Here is a 27,839-nt window from a genome sequence, read left to right as displayed (position 1 = left end):
TGCCCACCCTGGACGTGCTCTCCCTGGGGCGCACGGCCTCGCTGTTGCATGACGAGAAGCGCCGGCTGAGCTGCTCGTGCTGGGAATTCTCCTGCATGTGCAAACCAAACAAGCAGGGCTGTTCTCTGCATGCAAAAAAAAAATAATTGTGGGGCGTGCGGCAGCTTTCAGAAGGGTTTTGCATAGACCTGGGTGTGTGGAGGCCTGCGAGAACATCTTCAATCACCTCCTGCTACTTAGGGCCAAGCTCCTGAAATGCATTTTGGCTCCTAACTATGACTTAAGGACTTTTTCAGTCCTTAAACTCCTTCAGGAGTTTAAGCAGAAGCACCATGGCATGATGCAGGAGTGGTTATCGCTACCATAAGACCTTGCCCTGCCCAGCTGGGGATTTCGCAGAGGTTCCCACTCGCTGCCCTTGAAGTGCCAGGACAAAACAACCACAAGACCAGGCTGCAAAGGAGGCAATTTCTTATTCTCATTTCCATAGTTTGCATTCGGCAGCTGAGGCAAACAAAGCTTTTCAAGCGAGCAAAGGTGCATCCGTACAATCGGTTTGGATATCTGAAAACACTGACTCCATCCACTGGGAAATGCTCCCATGAGCACCCTCCATCGCTCCTGGGTTCCTCCTTACACCCCCAAATATCCATTAGGCAACGGCTCGGCCGGAGGCTGTTGCTCAACAAGAGGTTAAAGCCGACTCTGCCTTGGGAAAGACTTATTTCTCTAATCAAAATCTAGTGCCATCTAATCAATTTGGGCTCCCTCTGTAATCAGAGGAGAGAAATAAATACTCCTGCACGTGCTTGTCAAACCATTTCTAGGTGCGATAAACTACATTTGCCACCGTTCTCCGCTGACCCTGGAGGGACCGTAGCCTGAAGGGCTGCACATGGAGAAGTGACGCCTTACAATGTCCCAAGGTGTGGACATCACACAGCACTAAGCACCGACCCAACACAAACTCACACCGGGGACGCAGGTACTTTTGGTGATTTAAAGTACCCTTCCACCAGACCGGGTCTTGCCTATCTCGCCCTTGGATTAGATTATTACCACCTTGATCGCATAAAACTTGAAGCCATCATGGAGTCCTCCAGGCTTTTGCATCGTCGTCCACAGCATCTATGCTCAGTCGCGCAGCTGAAAGCTCGGTGAGCCAAGAAAAGGGTCCAGCGGGCAGCAGGGATGCATGATCAGTCGGAGAGGGTGGAGGGACAGAAACTGGGAACTGGCTCAGCGCATTTTCAGCTTGGTTCCATCCCTGTCCTCTGACAGAGAAGTTTTTGGAAGGGATTTATGGGCATGGATGCACCAGGGCAACATCGCCAGCAAAGCCACCCGATGACAGAGCAATGCAGTTTTTTGGGGGACAGCAAGGCAACCCCCCTCCTCTACAAGCTCTGAGCCAACCAATGCTTCTTGCTGACATAAATGATTGGAAAAAGAGAATTTTCCATCCCAGACAGCGCTTTCTTCATGCTCCCAAAGCCATCTCTGGGGTGGTGAGCCCCTGCGGTCTCCCCAGACCCCGGCGAGTGAGACTCGAGCAGATGCTGTCCCATGGGGGGGTCAGGGGGAGAGCGCGAACTGGCACCCCCTCCCCAGGCAGAGCAGGGGAAGGATTTTCTCCCCAGCAAAGGATGTTGGGGGGTAGGTGAAGATCGGTGCCTCGTTATTGGAGTCAAAAAACGCCACTCGCCCCGCCTCATAGTCCAGGTAAATCCCAATCACTTTGGGGGCAGCGAGCAGGGAGATGGGGATGGTAGGAGAGGTGAGAGCCTGGTACTGGCTCCCACACTGCCCCACCGCCCAGATCCCCACCTCGGGGTTGACGCTGATCCGTCCCTTCCTTCTCACCGACTCCTTGGCCACCCCGACAGCCCAGGCTTCCCCATCGCCCACCTCCACCTCCCAGTAATGCCTCCCCGTGCTGAAACCCTCGCAGCCCAGGACACAGCGAGACGAATCGAAACGCTTGGGGTTGTCAGGTACGGGCTGGCGGGTGTCTTCCCATCTCACGCGCTTGCGATCCTCGGATAGGACAAGCCGGGGATGCGCCGTCTCTGGATCCAGCGTCAAGCTTACTGGGGACAGAGAGAAGATGAGCATCACAGGCACAGCGCACTCCTCAAGGGCATTAGGGTCATGTTTTCCCCATCTTCCCCCAGTTTAACCTTGGGATGCTCCAGCTCCTAGTCCCTGTTTGCTGGAGCAGAGCAGGAATGGTTTTATGCCCACAAGCAAGATCAGAAGAGCAGAAAAGACAGCTGCATGAAGGGAGCTTGGTCTAGAGTAAAAGTAAGGCTTTGAAGTGTGGATATTTTTGCCAGGAGTCTCCAGGCCATTGAAAAGAGGAAAGGAAGCCTCAGGTATCCCATGACTTTCCTTTTTTAAGTTCCCATGTGGAAATATTTGCAATTTTCACCTTTGGTCTCATTCAGAGAGGTGATTTCCAAAGGCGACGCTGACCCTACGTGAGGTCCCACAGCACCCCAACACTTACCATGATCCCCGAGCTCTGCCAGGAGGCAAACTCGCCCTCTCTCATGTAATCAGCTAGAGTAATTTCTTCTTGTTATGCTAACATGGCTACAGCTCTGCAGGGCATGTTGGAAGTATGTCTCCATTTCACCAGGACTTCTCCTACCTAGCTGAGATCTCCTTCCTTAGATCTGCTGCAGACAGACCCAGCACGACCTCAAACCCTCTCCTCCCCAGTTTCTCTGTACCTTGAAATTTCATCAGCATCTCTTTGAGGGCAATATTTTTCTGAGGAGGACCGGTGGGTTTCTCTCCCAGCTCAGGCGATGTCTCTGCTGCCTTCTGGACACCGTCCTTCTCAAGCCTGGAAAGAAGGAAGACCTTTCCAATAATACTTCCTTCACTCATAATTGTCATTATGCACTGACCGATTTTCAACTGGGATTTCTTATAAAGAGATAAGTAATAGTAGGACTAGAGCAAAGGCTTGGTCCAAGGGCACCCATTAATAACCTCCCAGAGAAGGGTTTGCAGGCCCAGAGTATGTATCTATTTTGTTCCCAAACACCAGTGAAGAGTCCCTGGATGGTAAAGGTGATGACCAGTACATCAAGGGAAATGCAGGCAATAAAAAATGCCTTTCCTTGCCCGCTTTTGTCTTTCTAATAACCCACCTTCTCGATCCATGTCCAAAGAGGACATGAAGAGGTCTGTTATAGGGGTGGAAGTTCATACTGGATTCCCTTCCACCTGGATGCACTCCTTAGTGTTTAAACATCCGCACATTTTTAGCTGCTGGCTTGCTATTGTTGACAAGGGCAGGGAGTGAAAGCTCAGCCCTCCAGGAATAGGTAGTTTTGGATGGACTATAAAGAAGCTGCAGCAGAGCTGGAGGTACCATCATCCCATCTGATACCTTTCCTGGGTCTTCAGCATCCTACTTGGAGCTTTTGCGGTGTCCTAATTTTCTCCTATATGTCTATTCAGTCCCTAGCATACGGGGATCATAAGTGGCTGGGGTTTTGGAGTCCATCAGTGTCAACACCGTAGACATTACAACATTAACACCGCGAGAACACGTGAAAGGAGCCGCAAACCTGCTCAAGATGCTTCTGCTGTCCTACAAGGGAAAGATGAGAGAAGGAGCATTAGGTCAGAGCAAAGTCAGCCTGATAGGAAACAACAAGCAGCTACCGCAGGGCTGTGGGGTGACCTCGGGCAACTCAAGGCACTGCTCTGTCTAAATTATGGGTCTGACATGAGTCCCTTAATGGTGATCTGCCTGCGCAGTGTTTGCAGATCTGCTGGGGTGTTAGGTGAGGTCATGGCAACATCATTTAATGAGCAACTCGTTGTAGTTATCTGCCATCACCCACCACCTTTCATGTCCCTGCTCTTCCTGTATGGGCGTTATTGCTGCTAATGCACACCACTGCTTCAGCGTATTTGAGTGTTTTAAATCAGGAGTTAACCAGAGCCTGGAGGTGGGCTCAGCTGGTGGGTTTGGATGACTACCTAAAGACGAGTGCCAGTTGTTTCTCCACTGCGTACGAAGGAACTTGGACAGCTGTTTTGGATGTAGACATGTACGACCGGATGGATGAATCCCATACCCATGTAAACAGACAGAGATTTAAAGAGACTGTGGGTGATTTAAAATATTCAAGTGGACAGTTGGGCCATTCTTGTGATCACTGAAGAAAATAATTTAAAAAAAAAAAAAAAAAAGCTTTGAAAGATAGATTTTAAAAGGAGTATTTAGAATTAATTTGACTCCTGGACTGGTGGCACCAGCGGTGTTCAAGGCCAACGGTCTTCAGAGGGGCCTGAGGTCTCACCTGCAGGAATTCACACGCAGGCTGCTGACACTTCTCCTCCAGTTCATGGATCTGCTCGCCGATGGAGGAGATCTCCTCCAAGAGCCTGTTGATGTTCTCCTCCTGTCTCCTCATGATCTCCTGGTCCAGCTTTGCCAGCCGGTCCAAGAGGAGACGTTCCTGTCCCTCCACAAACTGGTGCAGCTCCTTGACTTCAGACACAACCTTCTGCCTCTCCGTTTCCACTTGTTCCTGCAACGAGAACCGTCACACGCAAGGGAGAGGCAGGGCTGGGGACAGAAATGGTCGAGAAAAGTTGCAACGGAGCTGATTTAACGTGATGACTTATAACACAGCCATAAATTCCAGTGCCCATTGCAGAGCACAGGAATAATTAAGACTTTTTTTTTTTTTCCATTTCTAGGTTGAAGTTGCTGGCAAAGGGCATTTCCCATGGACTCTAATCTTTGCACCCGAAATGCTCCAGACCTTTGAACAGCAAGGGAAGACAAAAATAAAACCATAAACAGATTAGTCAGCAAAAGAGGACAGGAAAAGAGAAAATAAGGCAAGAAAGAAGCAATTGGGTGATTCCCATTTTCTGTATGTATTAATACGGGGAATCTGGGAATATGCCCCACTTCTGAGCAAACTGAGGAAGAAAAAGGTCAGCAATAACCTGGCAAAAACCAACACATGCTTCCAGCCTGCTAAGATGTACAAAGAGCAGGAGACACGGGGAAAACGGGAGTATCTTTTCATCTACTATGGGGACAGGCTGTCACGACTGCCCAGACCTTATTGCAACGGAGAGGACATTCCTGTGCATCTGCAAGGGACCGTGAAGATGTGATCTTTGGCCATGGCACATCTCCTGTCTCCACATCCATCACCACGGCCAGAGGGACAACCGAAAGGAAAGGGAGAAAGCCATTGCCACCCAGGGATAGACACTTACAAGGAAGTTCAGGCTTTTCCCTTCCTCAGCTGTTTTCAGCCCCAGCAGCTTTTCTCTCCTGTCCTTCAGGATCTGCACGTGAGCCTGGAATTTCTCCTGAGAGGAGAAGAAAGATGTTGTTGGTGCATTTTCTTCCCCTAGCCGGTCCATCCCTCTACCCTCATCCCACCTATCCAGGTTTCTCTCCTACAAACTCAGGTTCTTCCCTGCTTAATAACACGATAATCTGGCTCTGGGAATTCATAAGCCCTGATTTCTGGGAGAGCAGGGAAGCCAGAATTGGTTGCTTTCTCCAACAACCAGGGTGAAATTCATGGCATGGATTGGAAAAGACTCAGGCAAAGGACCAAATCAAGGGAAAAGGAGCTTTAAATGATTGGGGAGACCCTGCTGGCATCTGCTCAGGTTCAGCCTGTGCTCAGTGCTGACCCAAAACTTATAAGCTTGGGCTGTTTGCCCAGTTCAGCTACCAAGGAACGTGCTTTTGGTCACAACCTCGAAGTCTGGATGGGGCATTCAAACCAGTTTATGGCGGGGAGACCATACCCTCCATCACCCTTGTGCGGTGAGACCAGGGCTACATCACACATCTGCGGTGAGAGCAAATTTTTCTTCCCACCTTCAGCAAAATCAGTTTTCACAACAACCAGCACACGCACACAGTGAAACTGGAGGCCAGACCATTAATGTGCTGGAAAACCCAACCCTGCCTTGCACACCAGCACCATAAGACCAGATTCTGTCCTGAACATCTACATGCAGCATCTCCTGCACCGCAAACGTCCGAGGCAGCGCACAGAGCAGGCAGGGTGGTGGTGGCTGTTATCCAGTGCTCGTGGCACGATGGAGAAAGCAGATTGAAAGGCGTAGAAATCCAGATGTCTGCAAGCAGAGCAACCCACAGGGCAGCTCTCTGACCCGGCCCCCTCCTCCTCCCTCATCCTCACGCCACGAACGGAGAACCTCCCACCTTGTGCTCCTCCGCAGCCTCCTCGATGGGGACCACGGCGTGGACCCGGTGAGCCTGGGACTCTCGGCAAACCAGGCAGATGGGGATCTGATCCTCCTCGCAGAAGAGTTTCAGAGCTTCCTGGTGCTTCTCACACAGCCTCTCCCCCCCTGCCCCTCCTTTGGCTGCCTGCAAGCTCAGCCGCTTGGCTATCTCGATGATTTTTGCCAGCTCCCGGTTGGGTCTCAGGTTTCTCTCTGGGGCCGTCTCTTTGCACTGAGGGCAGGCAAAATTCTCCTCGGTTTCCTCCCAGCAACGGGTGATGCACACCCGGCAGAAGTTGTGACCGCAATGGATGGAGACGGGGTCCTGGAAGAAGCCCAGGCAGATGGAGCAGGAGGCTTCATCGCGGAAACTTTCGGCGGGGCTGTCTGCAGCCATGGTCTCGGTGGCGAGGATGACGGGACAGCTTTCGTTTTCCGCCCCGGCTGGTCTTGCCCGTTGGCTGCTCCCCTTCCTGCAGGTGTCTCAGGCCCCGAGGGAGGGGAAAGCAAGCGGCAGAGGAGTTTCGCTGCTGAGATGCACCAGGTTTTCTCCGGGTTGCTCGACCACTGCCGAGCAAAATGCTGCGCTGAGCAGCTGCAGAGGGGGAGGGAGAATCCCCCTTTCCCCAGGGACCCTGGTGGGTTGAAAAGAGATGAAATGGAAAATAAACATCCTTCATAATCTCCTGGCTTGTTAGAGATCCACCTGCAGCTTCTGTATGACACCCCCTCCCCAAAAAAATACCCAAGCAAATGGAGGGGCAGCCCCTGCCCTAAGCCTCCCCATGGGGTCTGGCACCCAGAAACCATCCTGGTTTCATTGCTCATTAATAAATGCACTTTTCATTTATTAATTGAAGGGCACAGCCATGAGGATAGAGCTTAAGCAAGTCTCCTGCTGCAGTTAAGTCTCCCTTCTTCAAGTTAAACCACCGAGACACTTCCTTTGCTGCTCATTTCAGCTCTTTATTATTTATCATACCTAACTGCCAGCTTTACCGCCATCCTGTCAGCATCCTCATTTCTGCATGTGTACGTGCAGCTATAAATACTTTTATTGTTGCTTTCGATTCTCCTTTTAAGCACGATGCCATTTCTTTCATGGTTCAGGGCTGAGCCTAGAGTCAAGCGGCAGCCGATTACCACTCACCCTGTTATCTTTATTTTTCCTTTTCTTCCAAGCTTGCCTGCAATTAAGGAAGGGAGGGGATTTTCTTCCACCCTGCAAATGAAATAACTCCACAACCGGCCATACCCCTCACTCAATCTGCTCAGAAATGGGTTCTCCTTCACCCAAGATCCCACCATGCTGCAGGAGAGCTTCCTTCAGCCCTCAGTTGCCATGTTTCGGAGAAAAAAGGTGATATTTCAGGAGCAACCTTCCAGCAATGGAAATCTCTCCTCCCACAGCTGCTTTTCGATCTGCAATGTCACTTTACTCCAGCTCCACTGACCTTGCACGGTCAGTTGGGTGCCTGCCTGCATAAACGTGCCTGCCTCTGCTTTTTGTGTATCAGTTTTTAAAAGCCTTGGGATCCCTGGTTTTCCTGCAAAGTCCCTCACCCCAGGCTGTAGCAGTGAGCCCCCAAATCCACCTAGACCTCATCCCAAACTGGGTTTCACAACACCAGAATAGCAAATGTAGCAAATCTCCCCCCCTCCATCCCTTTGTGGCTCTCCTGGAGGGACAGCAATGTCGTTCTTCTTCCTCTTAAGACAAGAAACCCCAATCCCATGGACCTGTAGCATGTGGAAGCATTCTACCCCAATCCTATGGACCTGTAGCATGTAGAAGAACCGCTCCCTGTCCAAAGCCCTTCGTGTGCCGAAGCGAACGGGGCTTATTTGCATTGGGCTGAGGCTGGGTAACGAAGTGACACATTTTCTGAGAACATCAGTAAATAACTCATCCGCCGTTATTTGTTTGCAAGTGTTTTCGGGGGTCACGATTTTCCGGTGCAGCACTCTGCGCACACGAACACTCAGACTGAAACCTGTGGTACAGTTTCATACTCAGGACATTTTTTTTTTTTTGTTGCTAATCCAGAGTTAAGGGTTGATTTAGTGGGGAATGAGATGTGCAGAGAGACTGGCGTTGGGATGGGTAGCCCTGAGGGACTGCTTGACTTTGACTTTTGCATTTAGGACAATGTTTTCTCTCCAGCATCATCTCCTCTGCCCCAGCGCCAAAAGCCACATTTCCTCCCCAATTACCTACATGAGTCACATAATCAGAGTAATCTCCCAGCGATCGCCTGCAGCCGCTTTGCTCTTTGCTGTGCCTCTTTTGGGCTTGATGTGCCTGGAAAAACGTCTCAGCTTCTCCAAACCCAGCAATGTCAGCTGATTTTGTCAAGCCCTGGGGGCACTGATGAGCATTAACAGCCCTAAGCAGCTCCACTTGGGACCCTTCACTCCCTGCCCATGGACCAGGGACTCTATTTAAGCTCAGTCCTGGGGTGTTTAGTCCTTTTGCAAGCTGCCTTGGAGGAGCATCTGTGCGTGGCTGTGGACTCTGCTGATCCATCCCTTCATGATTCGTTACTGCAGTGCCCTCAGTAAGAGAATTTTACCCCCTGAAAAAATTCAGCAGAGTTTTGGTGCTGCCTCTCCCAGGATGGAGAAAATATGGGTGTTGTGGGGGTGTTTGATCCCATTGTTGGTGTGGGAGAGGTCTGGGTGAGGGATGCGTATGCTAAGGGAGAGACTGAGAAGTGGGCAAAGCATCACTTGCCATGTCTAGGTGATGCTGAACTTGATCTTAAATAGCAACAAGCCATAGAGAAGGGAACCATGGAGTACTTAAGTGTATCCATCTCCCTCAATATCAAACCTAAACCTTAGGGCAAAACTCACGAAAGGCTTGATTTGACTTTGTGGATAACCTGGCTCAGCTTCTAAAGGTGGATTTGGTGCGGTTTTTTACAACTAAAGCTTTACATTACAGCTGTCCATGCAGTAAAATGGGTTGGGCATGAGACAGACTAAAAGTAATGATGCTCCTCTCCAAACGAGCCCCTAACTGGTTGTGTGTAAGCAACAGGGACTGTTAGTGAGTGTGGTCTCAAGAGGGAGCTGGAGGCTCTGTTTTGAAGGTGAGGAAGACATTTGCTCAATGCCTCTGTGCAAGAGGAAAAAGAAAATTAGTAATCAAGGGTTTTCTGTGGGATTCTGCTTAATTGCTTGAAGGCATAGATACGGGGCTGGGGGCAACCACAATTAAACATCAGGCACAAACCACCCTGCCTCAGTTTTCTCCTTTGCGTTGCGTGGTTTTGCTCCTGCCTCCCCTTCCCACAGTTTCAGGGTTAAATCTAAACGCAGACCAGGGTAAGGGGTGCTTTTTCCTGTAGATCTTGCTTTCAGGGGATCAGCCAGATGAGAGAACTGCTTGGGCTGAAAAATAGGTCCATTGGGAAATGAATTATTTGTTTTCGGCCTGGTTGATGCCTGGCTGTGCAGAGGTGGAGAGGACAGGATGGTGATGGCCAAAGCTACAAATGGGTCAGCTCAAAAGGATAGTTCAAATGCTAAAGAGGTTCAAAGCCCCCCCCCCCCCCCCCCCCTCCGGTGCAGACAAGCCTTTCCCAGAGGGATGTAAGGACAAAGTGTTGCTTTTCCCAGCAGGGAGCAAGGGGAGGAGGTTGCTCTTGGCTGGGGCATCCAGCCCCTTTTGTGCTGGAAATGGGATCCCTGGGGTGCTGGCATCTGTCAGTACCTGGAGAAATACTATGCTAATAAACCAGGACTTGGGGATTGATCCTGATTTGCAACACAGAAGATAGGAGCAGTTTAATGCCTGAAGCTGGAGGGAGGGAGGATTGGGGGGGAGGGGCGTGAGCTGCAAATTTTCCAGGATCAGAGGGAGCTGGATGGGGTCCCGTTCCCCACCTCCCTTTCCTGCTTCCCCCCACCCCCTTTGGGCTCCCTTTGCTGCAGAGGCAGAACCGATGCTGGCCCCACATGTCCCAACAGCATTGATTTGCTGCTGAGAGGAGGACCAGACCCTCTCCCCATCCTGGGACCCTTCTCCCATTCCACGTGGGTGCCCCTCAGCCCCCACTTCTGGCTTCATTCCTCCTTCACCCTCGCTGTGATATGCAACCTCCTTCCCAAGCCATCTTCAGCCTCACCTTTTCCATGGATGTTTTTCCCCATTTTTCTATGCCAAGCCTCCTCCCCAAATCCTCTTCGCCCCCATGCCCAGCCCCCTTCCAGGATGCGGGTCTCACCCTCAGACTTGGCAGGGCTCCCTTTCCCCCATCCTTCCTCCCTGCCAGTCTGTGGGTACCAGGAACTGGTACGGACTGCAAATGCCAACCTTTTTGGGTATGGGGACCACCCTGGGGGATGAAACCAGGAGGACTTTGGCCATCATCCACTCTCTGCCTTCCCACCCAGGCTCAGCTCTGGCTCTGCCCGCCCTGGGGGCGGCAGGAAGGGAAACGCCTTTCCCTTGCTCAGAGGAAAATGAAAGTGGCTGACCTCTCGCAGCTCACATCAGGGGCCCCATGGCTGCGCCAAGCCCCACCGCAGAGCTCCCCAGTGAAGCCTCCTGCCCCATCTGCCTCGAGTATTTCCGAGACCCCGTCTCCATCCACTGCGGTCACAACTTCTGCCGGGCGTGCATCACCCGCTGCTGGGAGTGGTCCACGGCGAATTTCTCCTGCCCGCAGTGCCAGGAGACGGCACCGGAGAGAAACTTTCGACCCAGCCGAGAGCTGGCACGGGTGCTCGAAATAGCCAAGCGGTTGAGTGTGCAGGTGGCCAGAGGGGAGACAGTTGAGGAGGAAGGATGCGAGAGGCACCGAGAGCCTCTGAAGGTCTTCTGCAAAGATGATGAAGCCTTCATCTGCGTGATCTGCCGGGAGTCCCGGGCACACCGGTCTCACACGATGCTTCCTGTGCAGGATGCTGTCCAGGAATACAAGGTAAAGGGGATTTTTTCCATCTAGACGCGCACTAGGAGCCAGACCAGCACCATCAGGGCTTGATGTTCCCCTCACAGCACATTACCATCAGGCTGTGAAACATCTCGCCCCCACCCAGGGCAGTAGGCTGGGGGCAAGAAACGTTGTCCCCCTCGGTGTTTGCCTCTGCTCTTCCCGCAGAGCGAACTGGCCCGTTTCAAAATGACAGCGTAGACCATGCACCAGTGCTTCTGCTGTCTCAGTTCTCGTCTCAGAATCTGATGCTCTGTGGCTGAAGGGGTGAGGTCTTAATCCCCTCTTGCATGCTGCAAAATTCAAGCCTTTGCCCAGCTCTGGTGTTTACTGGACACCTGCTGATCCCAAGATGCTCTCTAAATCAGCAGGAACATGGTCCAATAAAAATAAGGATGTTTTCCTGCTGCATCAGTGAGTTAAATCAGCTCAAAGAAAGGATCCGATGCAATCAAAGGCTGGTGCAGAAAGCTTTTTCCACTATGTGGCATTTATTTCCATTTAAAGCATTCCCAGGTCTTAAGCTCAGGATTATTCTGGACCAAGAGGGACACAAGGAGAAACTCTGGAGCTGACCACGGTGCAATCCCCTCCCCAGAGTATTTTTTTTTAGGCTGTTTCAGTCTCCAGAGACATGGGGCCCTTATTTTTTTTTTTTCCCTCAGGGACAAATCCAGGCTCATCTGCAAGCTGTGAAGGAAGACAGAGACAAACTCCTGGGGTTTCGCGAGGCTGAAATGAGGAGAAGCTGGGAGTACTTGGTAAATGTTTTCGTGAGGAGGGATGTTTTCATGAGGGTCTGGATGTCTGCCTTTGGCTTTAGATGTGATGCCATGCGGGTGATGCACTGCCTTGGGGCTGGGGTCCCTCCCCAGGTACCAAACCAAACACTGCCTGACTTTTCTCTGCGTTGTAGGGAAAAAAAGAACAGGCAGAGCCTGGAGCCCTTCTAGGGACTCAGTTGCTGAATGCAAAGCAATATATACATTATATATGAAGGATAGAGGATACTCGAGACACTGACTCTAGGTGTGCAGTCACTGGCATGTGTGGGACTTTGCTGCATCCTTCTGCACCCTACTCTTCCCTTCTTGTGTCCCCTCCTTTCAGGAGAAGACTGAAGCTGAGCGGCAGAGGGTTTTCTCCAAGTTCGAAGGGTTGCGTCTCTTCCTGGAGGACCATGCCCATCACCTGCTGGCTCAGCTGGGGGACCTGGAGAGGGACATTGAGAAAATGCAGGAAGAAAACGTCACTAGCCTGACAAAGGAGATCTCTCATCTGGATACCTTGATCCAGGAGATGGAGGAGAAGTGCCAGCAACCAGCAAGCAAATTTCTGCAGGTGAGGCAAAAGAGAATCCAGGTTATTACCACTGGGCTCCAGGCTATTTTCTGGCTCTGGGTATTGCTCCGTGGTGATGCCGAACCCAGGCTGTGCTTAGCTCCAAAGCCACATCCCCGCTGGTGAGGTTTCAGTAGGTGTTTTGCTGCTAAGACCCATTCACTGTTTCCTCTTCCCTCTCTCCCTTCCAGGACATCAGAGGCACCTTGAGCAGGTATGGGGCTTCCTGAGCTTCTCCTTCCATCCCAGGCTGGGGAGGGAGGTTGGACCTTGTGTTTGGCAGGGCAGGTACAGGAAAGCCTTTACAAAACCTCACCCAGAAGTCAAATGTTTGGCTTTGTGGACAGAGGTTCTAAGCAAAGGGGTCTTTACCCATTGTTGAATGTGCAGCAGGTTTATTAAAGCCTGCACCAGCTCCTCTGAGCTATGGGTGTGCACAAAAGATTTCTTGGTCTCTCTCTGAGGAGATGCATCCTCACCTCTCCTGTCCTTCTCTAGGTTTGAAAAGGAAAACTTCCAGCAGCCCCCCTTACTTCTTCCAGAGCTGGAGAAGAAAATCAGTCACTTCAGGGAGAAAAATGTTGTGCTAGAGGAGACTCTGAGGAGCTTCCAAGGTATTGAGCGTGGGCTGGGGAGATGGAGCAATACCTGTGCAAGCATAAATTGTATTTATTTACTTAGAGTGTAAATTGTATTTGATTGCAATTATAGAGGTGATCTCAGCGTGGCAGAACAACCTCTTGGTTTTCATGTTCACGCTGATAGCTGCATGTTATATCAGATAATGTCTCTTCTCCCCTTTTTAGACATCCTGATGTTTGAGCTGCCTGAAAAGAGTAAGTCCACATCTCCTGGAGGTGAGGGAGTGGGAAGGACCAAGGGAAGGCTGAGCCCAACATGGGATGGGCCATGAGTTGGGGGGGTCATCTGGGGACCGCGTCCGAACAAAGCAATGAATGGTAGGGGGGGCCAAAAACACCATAAGGAGTCAGGGAATCCTCACCATAATGTGTTGATGGATTCATTTTTTTCAATGGAGCTGCTAAGCTGCGTGAAGACTGAGTCTGCCCCTCATATCAATATGTTAAGGGGACAAATGCTTAGTTTGGCATTTTTGGCACAAAAAAGGGTAGCGGTCTCCTACTCATCTGCCTCGGGGCTTGTTCTCTTGCTCCCTTGGGAATCTTCTTCTGATGCTTGCCTGGGTCCTGTGGGATGGGGAAAGCAACCAATGTCTGCCCCTGCAGCAAGGGCAGAGCATCCTGAGCAACGGGATGGATGGTGCTGCAGGACCTCCCCACTCAATCCCAGCAGTGAGGCAGAACCTGAGACCATGGGAAATGGTTTGGTTTCCTCTGATGCTCTACTCTCTGCCCCTTGCAGTGAAGGTGACCCTGGATCCATCCACGGCTCACCCCCAGCTCATCGTGTCAGCGGACGGGAGGAGCGTGAGGTGGGAAGATGCCCAGCAGGACCCATCTGCTGAGGGGTTTGGCATCGATCCCTGTGTGCTGGGCTGCGAGGGCATCACTTCAGGGAGATGCTGCTGGGAAGTGGAGGTGACACCCGAAGGCTCCTGGGCTGTGGGGGTGGCCAGGGAGTCCCTGAGGAGGAGGGAAGAGACCGCTGTGAGCCCCGAGATGGAGCTCTGGTCTATGGGTCTCTGTGAGGGTCAGTTTTGGGCTCTCACCTCCCTTGAGCGTATCCCGCTATACCAGATCCAGGTCCCCAGAAGGGTCCGGGTCTCCCTGGACTATGAAAAGGGTCAGGTGGCATTTTTTGATGCTGATAAGAGGGCTCTGATATTCACTTTCCCAGCAGCTTCATTTAAAGGGGAGAGCATTCATCCCTGGTTCCTGGTGTGGAGCGAGGGGTCCCAGATCACATTGTGTCCCTGACGCTCTCCCTTCGTACCCAAACACAAGTTTTATGTCCCCAACATCCCTATTTCCAGCACTTTGGAGGACTTCCATGTACTAAAATCCTAGCTGGCCTTTCTGGCCTCTCTTTCCATCCTCAGTGATGCCAAAAGGTTGAGCGTTTCTGTGGGTCGGTGTCCCAAATGGTCATCCTCAAATTGGGGTATCGGTGGCTGACAAATGGAGCCATGTCTGCCCCACAGCATCCTGCACCAGCTTGACTGCTTCTCTGGTCTTATGGTTTTAGATGAAGTAAAAAGATTTACATGCTGTAACGTTCTTCTCTGTCTGGTTATTTGCTGCTTCTGGATGTCAGGTTCAAGGCAGGGAGCTGGACTTTTGGTTAACTAAATCCCATTCCTGGTATTTGCACAAAGCCTGTGGATTGGCTGTGCCTGCACCCAGAAAGGTCCACAAGCCCCATGCAGGTGACCTAGGGGCATCCCTGGAAGCCATGTGCCACACTGCTCTCCTGTCTGCTGGCAGTCCCAACCAGACAGAAAGACACAGAGGAGAAAAAAAAATCATGTATTTTTTATTATTAATGATCTACACCATGGAGGTTTCAAATATCAATTTTTGGAGAAGAGAGGAAACAGTTGAGGCTCAGGAGCTTTGCCATGTGCAAACTTTCCATCAGCAAAGATACCACGTTGGTAAGACTCCATGTTGCAGCACTGAAGGCTGGGATAAACCTCACCTGACATCAGAAACTCACGGTGCAGATGTCTGCATCTGAACTGGCTGCCCCAGGATCCTTTATAAGGGTGAAACTGTCTGGTTGAGGGCAATTGCACCCATGGGGAGGTTGAGAAAAAAAACAAAGTTTGGACCCCTTGGTTTGGAGGTGACCAGCTCAGATGGGGACATCTATACTTAATCAGGCAAACCTTTCTACTACTCTTACTCTGAATTTTTCCCTTTTCCCCCCACTATTTCCCATTTCTATGCCCCAGGGTCCCCTCTACAGAGCTTTTCCTGTCTCTTTGCCTCATTTTTCTCAGGCTTAGCTCTTCTCCCTGCACATCAAGCCCCCAGTTTCATGGGGAAGAAGGAAACACAAAAGCCAAAGTCCCTGTTTCTTCTGTTCGCTGTGGTCCCCAGGGTAGCATGGGGGATATGTGGTGGTCCCCTGAGGCTGTAGAAAGTGGGGGGGACACTGCTGTACATGTCTCAGGGACACAGCCTGAGCTGGGACCTGGCCCCCACCACCCAGAGCCACGGGCGGACCCTCTCCCCGGTGAAGGAGGCACGGGAAAAAATGAACATGAGCCCACCCTCATCCGCGTCAAAGAAAGCCACCGTTCCTCCGGCATAGTCCAAGTGGACGCTGACCCGCCGGGGCACCCAACGGAGGGGTAGGAGGGTCACCTTGCGGGTGGTGAGCGCCCGAACTTGTCCCCCCCACTTCTCTACCCCCCAGATCCCTCCTTGGGGGCAGAGGCTGAGATGCCCCTTCCGACGGATGGACTCACGGGCCACCCCCACAGCCCAATCCCCCCCGTCCCCCACCTCCACCTCCCAGCAATGCCGGCCTGCCGCGAAGCCCTGGCATCCCAGCACGAAGGGCCAGTAGTCAAATCGCTCTGGGTTATCAGGCAGGTCCCGTCGTCCTTCCCCGCGTCTCACGCTCTTACGGTCCTCAGAGAGGATGAGGTCAGGGTGAGCTGTGTCAGGGTCCAGGGTCAAGATGGCTGTGGGGTGGGGGACAGGGGTGTCAGAAGTAAGGCTGAGCATCCCAGGGATGTGGGGGGCTTGGAGGGGGCCAGCAGGACCCAGGCTGGCATGCAAGGGGCAAAAGCATCCCCAAGAAGGGGAAAGGTGCTGTACATGAAGAAGAAAAGCTGTTTCTAACCAAAAAAATCAAAAAGAAAAGGTGCACAGCAGTGGCAACAGACTCGTGCAGAAATCCCTGCAGATTTTACGCTACATCGGGTCAAAAATAAATGCTGAGGGGAGAAAAAAAATGAAGGAAAGTGATGCATGGGATGTAAAACAGCAAAATCTCGAGCAGGTCGTCTCCTACAGCAAGTGTCAACCGCAGGACAAGACCAGACTGGTTTGGCTGAGCATGTGATTGAAAAAAAAGAGCTAAAACCTGAAGACAGGGCGACAAATTGGGTCAGTCCATTTCCATATTTGTTTCATGGAAATAGTTAGGTTTCAAGGCAAGGGCTCTGCCCTGGGGTGGGTTTTCCTCCAGCGTTACGCTGAGGCTCCAGCTGCAGGGCTGAGAAAACTTGTTGGGTTGCCCTAATTTTCATATTCTTCCTTCAACATCTATTTTTGGCCACTTTGGGCTAGATGCACCTTCATCTAACAGGTACGGCTGCTCTCACTCTCAGCAGAAGCTAATTTTGGGAAAGGCTAGGCTGGAGGGGGAGCTGAGCCAGAGAGCAGCTCATCCTTCATCCGTGAGCATCTTCCAGGAATTAGGGCAAAACATATATAACTAAGAGAGTGATAAATGAGGCATTAAGTGGGTATCAAATAGTCATTTCTTCTGACCAGGAAAAGCCCTTTGCTCTTCTTCTCCTCCATCTCGGAGTTTCTCTCTGCAGTATTTCTGTTCCCAAAGTATATCCAGAATGAGCTAAGGGCAGCTCAGCTCTTCCAGCTCTCCCCAAAATATAGCTAGCTTATTTTTTTCTCCCCCTCAAGCCCTTCTCAGTACCTTGTAGCTTCTTCAGAGTTTCCTTCAGAGCACTGTTCCTCCATGAGAAACGACAGACTCTCTCTTCTGACTCTGGAGAAACATCCCCTGGCAGCTGGAAAGTCACCTTCCCACACCTGAGGAAAAAAAAAAAAAAAACAAACAACCCACACTTTTCAGAGTGATTGTCATCATTTCAGGAAATCTGATGCCACCAGAAATGAGGTGATGGTATTGCTAGAATGTTAGTTTTTTAACCTCACCCCTTTGGCAACCCAAACCTCAAGGAAAGTAAAGACCAAATTTCCCTGTTGGATTAATATTTTTTTTTTTATTTTAGTTTTTATGTAGACCATGACAAAGGTCCAGCTTGAGAGGACTGGGCTAGAGAAAAGAGCCAAGACTTTGCAGGAAAACTAAAGCCAGCCTTTGCCAATGTGGAGGTCATTTTGAGACTAAAGCTCCTTTGATTAACACATCCCCAGAAACGATCAAGAGAAGAGAGAAGCATGTAGCATTGGTACCCAAAATACCCTTCCAGACTCTTGCAATTTCCATGAAGCAGAGGTGTATTCAGCAGCCACTAAGGAATTTTCTCCTCCATGGTCATAGCTCTTTGAAAAGCTCATGAAACAGCCTTTCAGAGAGGCCACGTACCTGCTGATGGTGTTTTTCACATCCTAGAGAAAGAAGAGAGAAAGAAAAAATGAAGCTCAGCATGAGCTTTTCTCCTGAAATCACAGCAATGCTGAACTGTTTAGTTAGGGATGGACCTCTTGGGTCTCTGCTCCCACCCTCTGCTCAGGGCTGTGTCCAGGCAAGGTCTGAACATGTGCAGGGATGGAGATGTCCACATCTAGAGAGACCCTGATCCAGAGAGGCACCACGCTCACAAGGAAAACATTTTCTCCCCAAATGTAGAAAAAATTTCTCTTGCTGCACCCCATGCTAGTTGCCTCTCATCCTTTCACTGGACAACTCTGAGACATTGGCTCTGTCTGCTCCATAATCCCATTAGACCATTACAGATTACCAGGGCCCTCATCAGCACTAACAGACATTAATGACCCTGATCGGCCCCACCTGAGACCCCACCCACCCCCTGCCTGTGGCTCAGGGCTCTATTTAAGCTCAGTCCTTGGCTATTCAGTCCTTTTGCAAGATGCTTTGGAGGAGCATGGCCATGGACCCTGCTGATCCACTCCATGGGCTGCATTTCTAGCTTGCCCCCAGCCCTGCCTCCTGCCCACGGACCTACCTGATGCCCTGGGCTGCCCCCGGCTTCTCCCCTCTCTCAGGTACCGCAGAGATGGGATAAAGGGCGATGATGCTCTTGTTCCCTGCGCTATCATGCTCAGCTCCCCATCCCACAGGGAACCACCAGCCCTCACCGTTCCCTGCCACAGACAGTGATTTGATCCCCTTTTTTTCCATCTTTCCGGGCTGCAAATCTCCCCCTCCGCATCCCCTTGGGGGTTTCAGAGTTACAGATGGAATAGGAGCAAACTGGAACTAGGAAAGCCCAACTAATTAAGCCAGTAGCTACCTGATGGGGAGGACTCTCCCTATAGTTTTACCTTGAAAAGCTGTAAACTCTCACCTCGATGAATTCACTTACTGATTTCTGACTCTTCTCTTCTTGCCCTTGTGTCGGGGTGTCCAGCTGGGAAATCTCCTCCGAGAGTTTGGTGGCATTTTTTGCCTGCCTCTTCTCAAGCTCATTTTTCAGGTCTTCCAGCTGTGAGAGCAAGAAGAGCTCATGTCCTCCTGGGACTTGCAGAGTGCCTAAAATCTGAGCATGGTCTTCCAGGGCTCAGTTTCTACCCTCCCTTTTTAAGATGCAAATGAAGGAGCAGTGGGATGGGAAATACCATGAGGAATCCATAGAAAGGCATTTCCCACAGGAGGAGATCACCTATGAACGCAAATCCCTCCTAACTTGTCCTGAATTCCTGGAGAAATGTGGGGGGGGAAAAAAAAATCCAATTTGATGCAAAAAAGTAACATGGATTTGGAAGGAAAGGTGCTGATAAGAGCCACAAACACACTTGCATGAACTTGGGTAGAAAGCCATGATGTTCCTGCACTTACCAGCCCAAGAGTGGTACAAAGCAACAAAAAAGGATCTAAAGAGATGGCCCTAAAGTCCGTGTATTACTGCCCAGGGACTGATGGGTCAGGGAGGCTGACACCTACCAGATCCTCCAGTTTTCTGCACTCCAGGGTAGCTGTCCTTCCTCGGAGACCTTCTCTGTCTTCCTTCAGAAAATACCTGTCTGAATTTCTTCCGAAGGAAACTGAAAAAACCTGTTGTTTTTATCCCTTTGATTGGGCTGGATCTTTCTCTTCCTGTTCCTTCCCAGTCCTGGCTATGTGTTGAGCCTGCGAGTCAGCTCTTCGTGCTGTGTCTCCTGGGCAGGAGGTGGTGACACCCTTGGCCTGATCTGCTGGGAGCATCATGTTTCTTCCTTGTCAACCTGCCAGCTTTTTATTCTGAGGAGCTGTTGAGGGCTGTCACCTTGCTGCTTTTGTCCCTCTCCTTTTAGGGCTGGGCATTAGGCAAAACCATCAGCCCTCCCAGGAATGGGCTGGAGGCAAAAGACATTCAGGCTGCCAGGAGGGTGAGGAGCTCTTGAGGCTTGGTGGGACCATGAATGGGGAAAGCATAAGAAAACAGGGAGGGAAATGTGCAACCAGAACCTCGTAGGTGCTGGAAAAGGGGTTACAACTCAATGTACCTAACGGGGCACAAGCTGGGGTCCTTGGGACCACGAATGTGCCTATAGCTGCCCATCACTACACGCCCTCCGAGAAACACTGTCCTGACTCTGAGCTCTCAGGGAAATGTTTCTAAGCAATTTCTAACCCACTGCTCCTTTGTTAAGCTCCATGGCTAAATATATATATAATTTTGCATGGCAGCAACTGGGAGTTTTAGAGACAGGGTCACTGTGACCCAGCTGAAGGGCTACCAACTGAGATAACTCTCCCAGCTGCAATCACTTGGCCAGGTTTGGGGAAGCAAGTCTGATTTCCAGCAAACTATTCCCATCAGGAAGAGCCGTGGGGGAGTCGCTCACTCTGGGAACAGCAGGACTGGAAGCAAACGCCCTGCAACCACTTCCCAGGGAAGCATGGCCTGGGGTGAGCAGGTTGGGAGGCAATCTGTCCTGCCAGACGCAAGAGGTGGGTGCAACCGAGTGAATGTTGGCATCTAATGAGGCACCTCCACCTGAGCTGGGCTGCTTTGTTCTTCAGTGGAGAGAGGCTCGGAGAGAGGCTCCGCACCGTCGGCAGAGCCTAGGGCACAGCTCCTTTCATCTCAAAATTAGGTGCCTACGGTTGGGCAAATGAGTCGCACCCTAAAAGCGTCTACAGAGCCTGGAAAACTGGCTGGGGTGGAGACATCTGCATTGCAGATTTCTAGAGCGAAGGGACACCCTGGAAGAGAGCTGCAGTTGGCAGAGAGCTGGATGGGGATCAGAGACGTGGAGGGAACCTGTGGCCCTGAAGGAGTCAGAAAAACATCAATCTCTACCTCCAAGGAAAGCACCGAGTTTTACTGGGATTCGGTGTTTTGTGTCTTGCGTTTCTCAACAGGTGCCTCTGAGAGGAGTGTGGTGGGACCATGGTGGTTCAGGGACCTCCAGCAACCCACAAATGTGTCCTTGCAGAACAGCTTGAGAGTGTTTCCCCCGATTCACTCAGGTTTTCTTCTTTGGTCCTTCCTGCACTGACAGCCTGTCCATATTCTCCTCTGCCTTTCCTAGCTGGGCTTGAATCGGTGTCAGGACACGGACGCAACACGCAAAGTGACACACAGGATCATACTTCTCCCTGTCAGAGATGTGGCAAAGGGAAAAGGGATGAGATGGGAGAAAGAGCAAAAAATACTCAAGGCTTTTTGCTCGAGTCTTTCCCAGTAGCCCTGACTGCCCTTTTTTAATCAATCCTCATGCTTGAGCTCCTGCAGTGATTTCAGGTTGGATTTGCAGAAAGCCGATGTCTCTCCTGCAGCAGGATCCCCCGTGTTTCCCAACTGATGAGACCAAGTGACAGCGATGCACCAGACTGAGGAGCATGGATGGAGGGGAGATGTGACAATGTGACAAAGAGCAGCACCGAAATATCAGCCGTGAGTTTGCCCCTGGTGGGACCCATGGGGATGGTGAGATGGGGCTTCATCACGGGGTGCCCATTCATATCTCATCTGTTATTCTGAGCCCAACATCGCTCACTCCCTCCCACTCTTACTTCTGGTTCCTCTTCTCAGTTCTATAATCAATAACGTGTATTTATTTTGGTGATGCCTCTTCCTCTTTTGGGTTTTCTCAGAAGCAAATCAGCAGTTTTTGAGGGAATCAGTGTAGGTGAGTTAGGTGAAAATGACAGAACTTGTATTTCACCTATCCACTCCACCTGCTTTTATAGTTGAGGAATATCTAACCGGCACAGCGACAGGAGCATCTGGTATGATTGATCCCATCTTGTCCCTCCTGAACAGCAAACAGGGAGAACCAGGCTTTTCTTGGGCGTTATCTAGGAAGCTGGATGTGTATAATGGTGCAGAAAATTGCATTCCAGGTGGGTTTGTTTCCCTTCACTGCCTGCAAAAGGGGCTTGAATGTCTGGAGGTTCATCACAAAAAGGTGGAAAGGTAAGTGAGGTGTCCCCATCCTGTGAAGCTTTTCTTAACCTTGCTGACCCAAAAGCTAAGAAATCCAGAGTAATACATCCATAGCAAGGCAGAAAGTGGAGAGTGCAAAACAAAATATTCTTTTATTTAAAATAAATATCAGAAATGAAGACAGAGAGACCAGCTCCCCAGACCAAGCCAGTTTGTAGTGAAAGGCCACCTCCCTTGGCAGAACAGACTCTGGATCTGCCTTGCAACTGATGTCAGACAGAAAACACTTTGGAAAGAGCGATAAACAGGAGGATTCAGTCCGCTAAAGGCAAAATAAATTTTGAAAGACCACACGCTTGAAAGTCCTGAGTGCTCTCCATCCTTGACCAGCCCCTCAGTGTTCCCTTCCTGCTGATATGCTGACTCCATCACCTCATAGCAGCTGATCCTTTCTCCTCCCCGTTGCCTGCTGGTGTCCCATTTCCCTGTCCTTGCCGTACAGGTGCCATCCCAAAGCTCCCCATGGAGACGGACACAGTAGAGAAGCAGCGTCTCAGCGAGATGCTCTGAGCAACCACAGCAAACAGCTGGCATCACACAGGAGATGTCCCTTTCGTTAAGGTCTGATTGACAGACGTCTCAAGGACAGATTCGGAGGGGAGACTTGAATCCTACCCAGTCCAGAAGGGACATCAGCTGCCCGGTCACCGACTGGTCCTCTGAGGGTGGGGTTTGGGTGATTTCTTGCAAACGAGCCCCCATTCCCATCTTGAACCAGGGGAAGATCCTCTCCCCGTTGAACAAGGCTCTGTTATAAACCAAGATGGAAGCATCATCATCTGTGCTGAAAAATGCCACCCGCCCCCCTTCATAGTCCAAGGAGACCCGTATCCTCCTGGGAAGCGGGTTCAGGCGCAGGTTGGCACGGGGGGATGTGAGGGAGTGATAAGCCTCCAGCGCCCAGACCCCCTCCTTGGGGGTGAAGCTCATCGGTCCCTTCCTCTTGACCGATGCTCGGGCCACCCCCAGGGCCCAGACACCGCCCTGCCCCACCTCCACCTCCCAGAAATGCCTCCCCGAGGTGAAGCCCTCGCAGCCCAGCACGCAGGGTTCAAAGTCAAATCTCTCCGGGTTGTCTGGGAGGTCCTGTTGTATCAGCTGGCCCCTGGCTTTTTTTCGGTCTTCGGAGAGATGAAGGTTGGGGTGAGCCGTGGCTGGGTCCAGGGTCACGTTGGCTGCAAGACAAGGGAGAACCAGAGTATTGGAGGTAGGGTTTGGCCCCAGGAGAGGCTGGAGATATTTCTTCTCCTCCCAGCACCTGGGACCAGCCCCGTTCTCCTGCTTCTCCCAGCTCTGGGTGCTTCATGGCAGGGTATGGGCAGGTCTGGGGCTGGCACTAGCCTCGGGGTCCCCCAGCAGAAATGCCCCTGGGTGGAAGGAGAAGGGGGAGAGGACAAAGTATGGAGCAGAGGCATGGGGAGGGGATGGTAGGAAATTCATGGGGAGGGAAGGGGAAGTGCAAATGCTCTTCTCAGGTGTTCTTTTTCTTTGGGTCCCAGAGGAACATTTGGTTTTATTAGGACCATATCTCAGCCCCTGGATACATCAGGATGCTGTCACCCTTCCTTTCCTCTCCCTGGGGGATTGCATTGGGTTTTTTCCCATGGGAATCTCTCCCACAAGCCAAAACCCCAGTCTCTCCCACCCACTACCATCAACTTACTTGGATCTTGCAATTTAAACATCAGGCTGTCTAAAGAGGAGAGAGATTTCACGGTATCAGGTTTATGTGTCAAAGAAACTGGCTGCAGCTTAGCTTTATCATACAGGCTGGGAAGGTGAAACAGCTAATGGGAGACTTGGGAGGGAAAATATTGAGGGTGTGAGGGCTTGGCTGGGTGCAAAGGCTCTGGGCTGACTTGCTCTGGTGCAGGTATTGTTGCTGTAATCGCTATACAACTCTCCCAAAGCCAGGGGAGATGAACCTCCTGGCCAAGCTAAACTCATCTCCAGGAGACACTGCAACAGATTTCTCCCCCTGTTGTAGCATCCCCTCCCTGGCTTTGTACCTACATGAACTTTAATTTTCCCACCAGTTTGGAAGTGACGGGAACAACTGCACCAGCGACTCTGAATTTGCTTTTCACATGGGATACGGGAGAGGAGACTCCTTTGCTGAGCTTGTTTTTTTCTCCTCTCCGCTTCCCAACTATTTTTGCCCCAGGAAAAACTGTCAGTGTCCTTCTCTGGTTAAAAGTTTCAGCTGCATTTATTTACAACAGTTACTAGGTGGGTTTTGCATTAGCAGCTAGCACACAAAAATCCAGTTTCTCCCAGATATCAGGCACACAAGACAACGTGCCCTCTCCTAACCCTGCTCAGTACCTTGGCATTTCCTCAGCATGCCTCTCACAAGGACGTTTCTCTGAACAAAGTCCTCAAGTCGTCTTTCCAGATCGGGGGAAATCTCCACTGGAGGCTTGAAATTCATCATCTCACAACTGCAAAGAGGGCAAAACCCATGTGTTGATATATTTGATTGCTCATTTTGTTCTCATTAAATAATCCAGGATAAGCTATGGGATGGGCTGAGGATACTTATCCAGGAGCAAATAAAATCCCCCTTTTCCCTGCCCTGTTTCTTTGCAGTTTGTTTCCCCCAGGCAGTCGCTGAATGGACATTTCTGAACACAAAGCACCGTTGTGGGAGGCTGAGCTATCGACTGCATCCATCTGGTTTGAAACCCCCTCCTCAGGATTCACCCAGGTGGCATCCAGACCTCTCCAAGCATCGGAGTGTGGGGAAAGTGAGACGGAACGACATTACCTATTCAAAAGTCTTCTGATGTCCTAAAGGTGGGAAGAGAGGAGAGAGACAGTTGGGGAAGACGAACAACAAGTGTTGTGTCTTCTAACAAAAGGTATATGTTTTTATGGCAATGCAGTAGCAAAGAAGGACCCTATGCATGTGAGGATCCCGCCTGCAGCAATGCTAGAAGACACCAGGGAGCTCCCATGGGGCTGAATTTGGGCTCCCAGGTCTCGGGTTTTGCTCTATCCCTCCTTTCCCCACCAGCTCTGGTGCTTTGGGCTCTCACCTGCAGGAATTGGCTCGGCGGCTGCTGGAATTTCCCTTCCATCTCCCAGATCAGGGTGTCGAGGTGGGACATCTCCTCCAAGACCTTTGCCACTGCTTCCTCCTGGACCCTGGTGATGGCCCGGTCCAGCTCTGCCAGCTGGGTCAGGAGGAGGCGCTCTTGGACCTTCAAAAATTGGTGCAATTGCTCGAATTCACACACTATCTTCTTCCCTTCATTTTTGGTTTTCTCCTGCCAGGATCAGAGATGAGGGCAAAGGGGATGAAAGAGGGGCAGGAGACCTCCCCGTGCAGCAGAAGGCATGGCGTGACCTCTCTACGACTCTAGCACCTGAAACACTGGCAAAAACCTCCCACGTGGATTATTTTTACATCGTTCTATTAGTGTCACATCTCTGAGGCTGACACAGTCTGTGGGGCTGCAGCAACCCCAGACCTTTGCAGAAGGAATCACAGCAGTCTCAGGTGAAGCTCTGCAAGATGGGCAGGAGGTGATGGGGGCTACCAAAAAATCCCAAGAAAAAGAGATCAGTGCTTCAGGGTGAGCAGGCTGGTCTCAGGATACCATGGCCTCAGTGATATTCAGTCAATACAAGGGTGAATTTAACAGCAAACCATCTTGCTGGAGGTTTAGGCAGTAGCAGGGACTATTCAGGAGGCTTAGCCTGGATGCAGAACCAAAAGATGTAACCTCAACTGGGCTCTATAAGAGGGAGATTTATAGAGTTTAGGGGGAAAAAAACCTTCCAGCCCATCTGTCTCTACCAGGCTGGAGGCTGTCTGCCTGCCCAGCTCCCTTGCAGAGGAGCTGCAATGTTATCTCCCTGGTGCAGGCTCCAGCTGATGGGAAACCCCAGCAGATAAACACAGGGTTGGCCGGTGCCCAGAGCAAATGGCATAACACTCTGCAAACCAAATATGCAAGATCTGGCCTCAAAATACACCAGCAATGCTGGGGTGATTGGAGAGACCCACAGTCTCCCAGGCTCCTGCTGGAAGGTACCTACCAGGTACGAGCTCTTCCTTACTCCCGTTTTTCTCCTTTCCAGGTATTTTTCTCTCTCCTCCTTTAAAGCCTGTAGGCGGCCTTGGATTTCTTCCTGAGCAAAAAGAAAATATGTTCTTGGAGGAGCTGAGAAAAATCCTTTTTCTCCACTAAAATTACTTCTGCCCTCATCTTAGATGGGAGAGGCTTTGCCTAAACGCTGGCTCCTCTGCAAAGAGCAGAGCTGGAGGGGGAAGGTCCAAAAGCAACCTATAATGTTCTGAAGATCTGTGCAAAGAAAATGCAACCTGCAAACACCAATCTTGCTGCAAGCACAGGGAAAAATTCTGCAGAAGAGCAAAGCGCCAACAGTAATCAATAGCCCATGTCCTGGGAAGCGTGTAAGAGCAAGATAAGCGCGTAGTGAGATTTCCCTCAAAAACACTCACAGCCTCCAGAAATTGGTGGCTCTGGGATAAATATCTCTGTATTTAATAACCTTCAGTGGATTTATTTAGCATGCATTTATATAAGAGCTTTTTGAACCCACAGAAACCTTCAGCATCAGCAACATCTTGCAGCAAGGAGTTCCTCCTGTTAACGCTGTGCGATGTTGCACCGTGGTTGCACGGCTCTGCCAAGTGCTCGACCTTTTGGTGAGAAAGATGATGAGAACGGGTTTGGATCAGCAGGAAAACAGAAAAGGAGCAGAGAAGGCGAAGAGATAGGGAAAAGTTATTTCTCTGTATTTGAAACTAGAGAAACAGTGAATAGGGGAACAAATACGCAAAATTGCCCTCAATAACTGATGCAACCATGTTTAAAAAAAAAAGGAATTTGGGGGCATTTTTACATGTTTTGAATATTTATGATGGTATTTCAGTACAGTCAAGTCAATAGCAGAGTTCAAAGAGGGAAAAGGCCAACAAGTTATTTTTTTAATTTCTCCCAGGCTGTTGGCAAAGACGAATAAATTAAGGGGCGAGGGGAAGCCCTGACAGGAACATTGTAAAAAACAAATGTCCGTGCAATAAAACGCAAACAGGAAGCACGTGGGCAAGTGACACCCAAACATCCCCGTTTGCGGCTGCGCCACGGCGGTGCACGGAGAGCGGCTGCACCTGAACGGCTGCACTTTGCACCTGGAAAGGGATTTGCCATGAGGTGGGGAGGTGCAAGCACATCCCCAGGCTTTACCTTATATTCCTGGGCAGCTTCGTCAATGGGGACCACGGTGTGGGAGCGGTGAGCCTGGGACCTGTCGCACACCACACAGATGGGCTGCTGGTCCTCCTTGCAGAAGAGCTTCAGAGCCTCCCGGTGCTGCCTGCATAAATTCTCCCATCCCTCTTCTCCTCCTCCTGCCCGCAGGCTCAGCTGCCTGGCGATTTTGGCAATATTTGCCAGCTCCCTGCTGGGACGGAAACTCTTCTGCGAAGCCGTCTGCCTGCACTGCGGGCAGGAGAAATGTGCCTCCAGCCCTTCCCAGCAGCGGGTGATGCACGTCCGGCAGAAGTTGTGGCCGCAGTGGATGGAGACGGGGTCTTGGAAATAACCCAGGCAGATGGAGCAGGAGGCTTCACTGTGCAGGCTTTCTGCTGGGCTCTGCGTAGCCATGGCTCTTCCCAACCTACCTCCAGGATAGGATTAAATGAGCTTCGCTTTGCAGGAAGAAGAGGAGGATGTTCCTCCTTCTGGCTCGGCCGTTTTCTTGTTGCAAACGGGGGAAATCAACACCCAGCCCTAACGCCACGAAACGGCAGCATGGGCCGCTCGAAGAGGAGTGAGAAGAGAGCGAGCACGCGCAATGCTTCCTCCTCGCCTCCTGCCACCCTCCCATCGGTTTTGGTTCAGTTGACTTTCTGAGCCAGATGTGAGTTAGCAGATAGGAGGCTGGAGGGCAGGGCTGCTCTTCAGCAGGACCAGGACGGGCTGGCGAAGTGGTTGGGGAGAAATCTCATGAAACTCGGGGCGGGATACCCTCTTGCACCAGGACCAACCCTGGAGCAGGACTTTGGG

The 27,839-nt window shown here is 51.0% G+C and overlaps 3 protein-coding genes across 15 annotated transcripts; 1 reads left to right on the top strand and 2 right to left on the bottom strand.

The window, feature by feature from the left end:
* Positions 1-473: 473 nt before the first annotated feature.
* LOC104011843 (E3 ubiquitin-protein ligase TRIM39) lies at positions 474-10,835 on the bottom strand. Of its 3 annotated transcripts, XM_087729986.1 has the most exons (8): positions 10,741-10,754; positions 9,582-9,651; positions 6,233-6,890; positions 5,263-5,358; positions 4,326-4,556; positions 3,585-3,607; positions 2,736-2,851; positions 474-2,090 (listed from the first exon to the last, which is right to left on the bottom strand). In XM_087729986.1, the coding sequence occupies exons 3-8, from the start codon at positions 6,650-6,652 to the stop codon at positions 1,576-1,578; spliced, it is 1,401 nt and encodes a 466-aa protein (XP_087586112.1). In that variant the 5' UTR covers positions 6,653-6,890; positions 9,582-9,651; positions 10,741-10,754; the 3' UTR covers positions 474-1,575. The 3 variants fall into 3 exon arrangements, with proteins under 3 accessions (XP_087586112.1, XP_009462419.1, XP_087586111.1); XM_009464144.2 differs by lacking the exon at positions 9,582-9,651 and having other exon boundaries at positions 10,741-10,835; XM_087729985.1 differs by lacking the exon at positions 10,741-10,754 and having other exon boundaries at positions 9,582-9,794.
* On the top strand, positions 6,980-14,787 carry LOC104011844 (zinc finger protein RFP). 2 transcript variants are annotated; one of them, XM_087729984.1, is made up of 8 exons: positions 6,980-8,813; positions 10,657-11,186; positions 11,864-11,959; positions 12,309-12,539; positions 12,731-12,753; positions 13,038-13,153; positions 13,346-13,375; positions 13,923-14,787. In XM_087729984.1, exons 2-8 carry the CDS (start codon positions 10,767-10,769, stop codon positions 14,435-14,437), a joined length of 1,431 nt encoding a protein of 476 aa, XP_087586110.1. In that variant the 5' UTR covers positions 6,980-8,813; positions 10,657-10,766; the 3' UTR covers positions 14,438-14,787. The 2 variants fall into 2 exon arrangements, with proteins under 2 accessions (XP_087586110.1, XP_009462420.1); XM_009464145.2 differs by lacking the exon at positions 6,980-8,813 and having other exon boundaries at positions 10,407-11,186.
* On the bottom strand, positions 12,257-27,437 carry LOC104011845 (E3 ubiquitin-protein ligase TRIM39). Of its 10 annotated transcripts, none has more exons than XM_087729865.1 (12): positions 27,018-27,437; positions 25,843-25,935; positions 24,837-25,067; positions 24,566-24,588; positions 24,124-24,239; positions 23,462-23,491; positions 22,414-22,973; positions 18,730-18,849; positions 17,769-17,791; positions 17,133-17,248; positions 15,971-16,152; positions 13,625-13,747 (listed from the first exon to the last, which is right to left on the bottom strand). In XM_087729865.1, exons 1-12 carry the CDS (start codon positions 27,435-27,437, stop codon positions 13,640-13,642), a joined length of 2,022 nt encoding a protein of 673 aa, XP_087585991.1. In that variant the 3' UTR covers positions 13,625-13,639. The 10 variants fall into 10 exon arrangements, with proteins under 10 accessions (XP_087585997.1, XP_087585992.1, XP_087585993.1 ...); XM_087729864.1 differs by lacking the exon at positions 13,625-13,747 and adding an exon at positions 14,791-14,934; XM_087729871.1 differs by lacking the exons at positions 13,625-13,747; positions 15,971-16,152 and adding an exon at positions 12,257-12,410 and having other exon boundaries at positions 17,636-17,791.
* Between the last annotated feature and the right edge of the window lie 402 nt (positions 27,438-27,839).

Source organism: Nipponia nippon, unplaced genomic scaffold (assembly GCF_047370975.1).
Source record: "Nipponia nippon isolate SJK-2023a ecotype South Korea unplaced genomic scaffold, ASM4737097v1 scaffold_47, whole genome shotgun sequence".
NCBI lineage: Eukaryota > Metazoa > Chordata > Aves > Pelecaniformes > Threskiornithidae > Nipponia > Nipponia nippon.
Note: the sequence above shows the minus strand (reverse complement) of the source record. Positions and strands in the feature narration are given on the sequence as shown.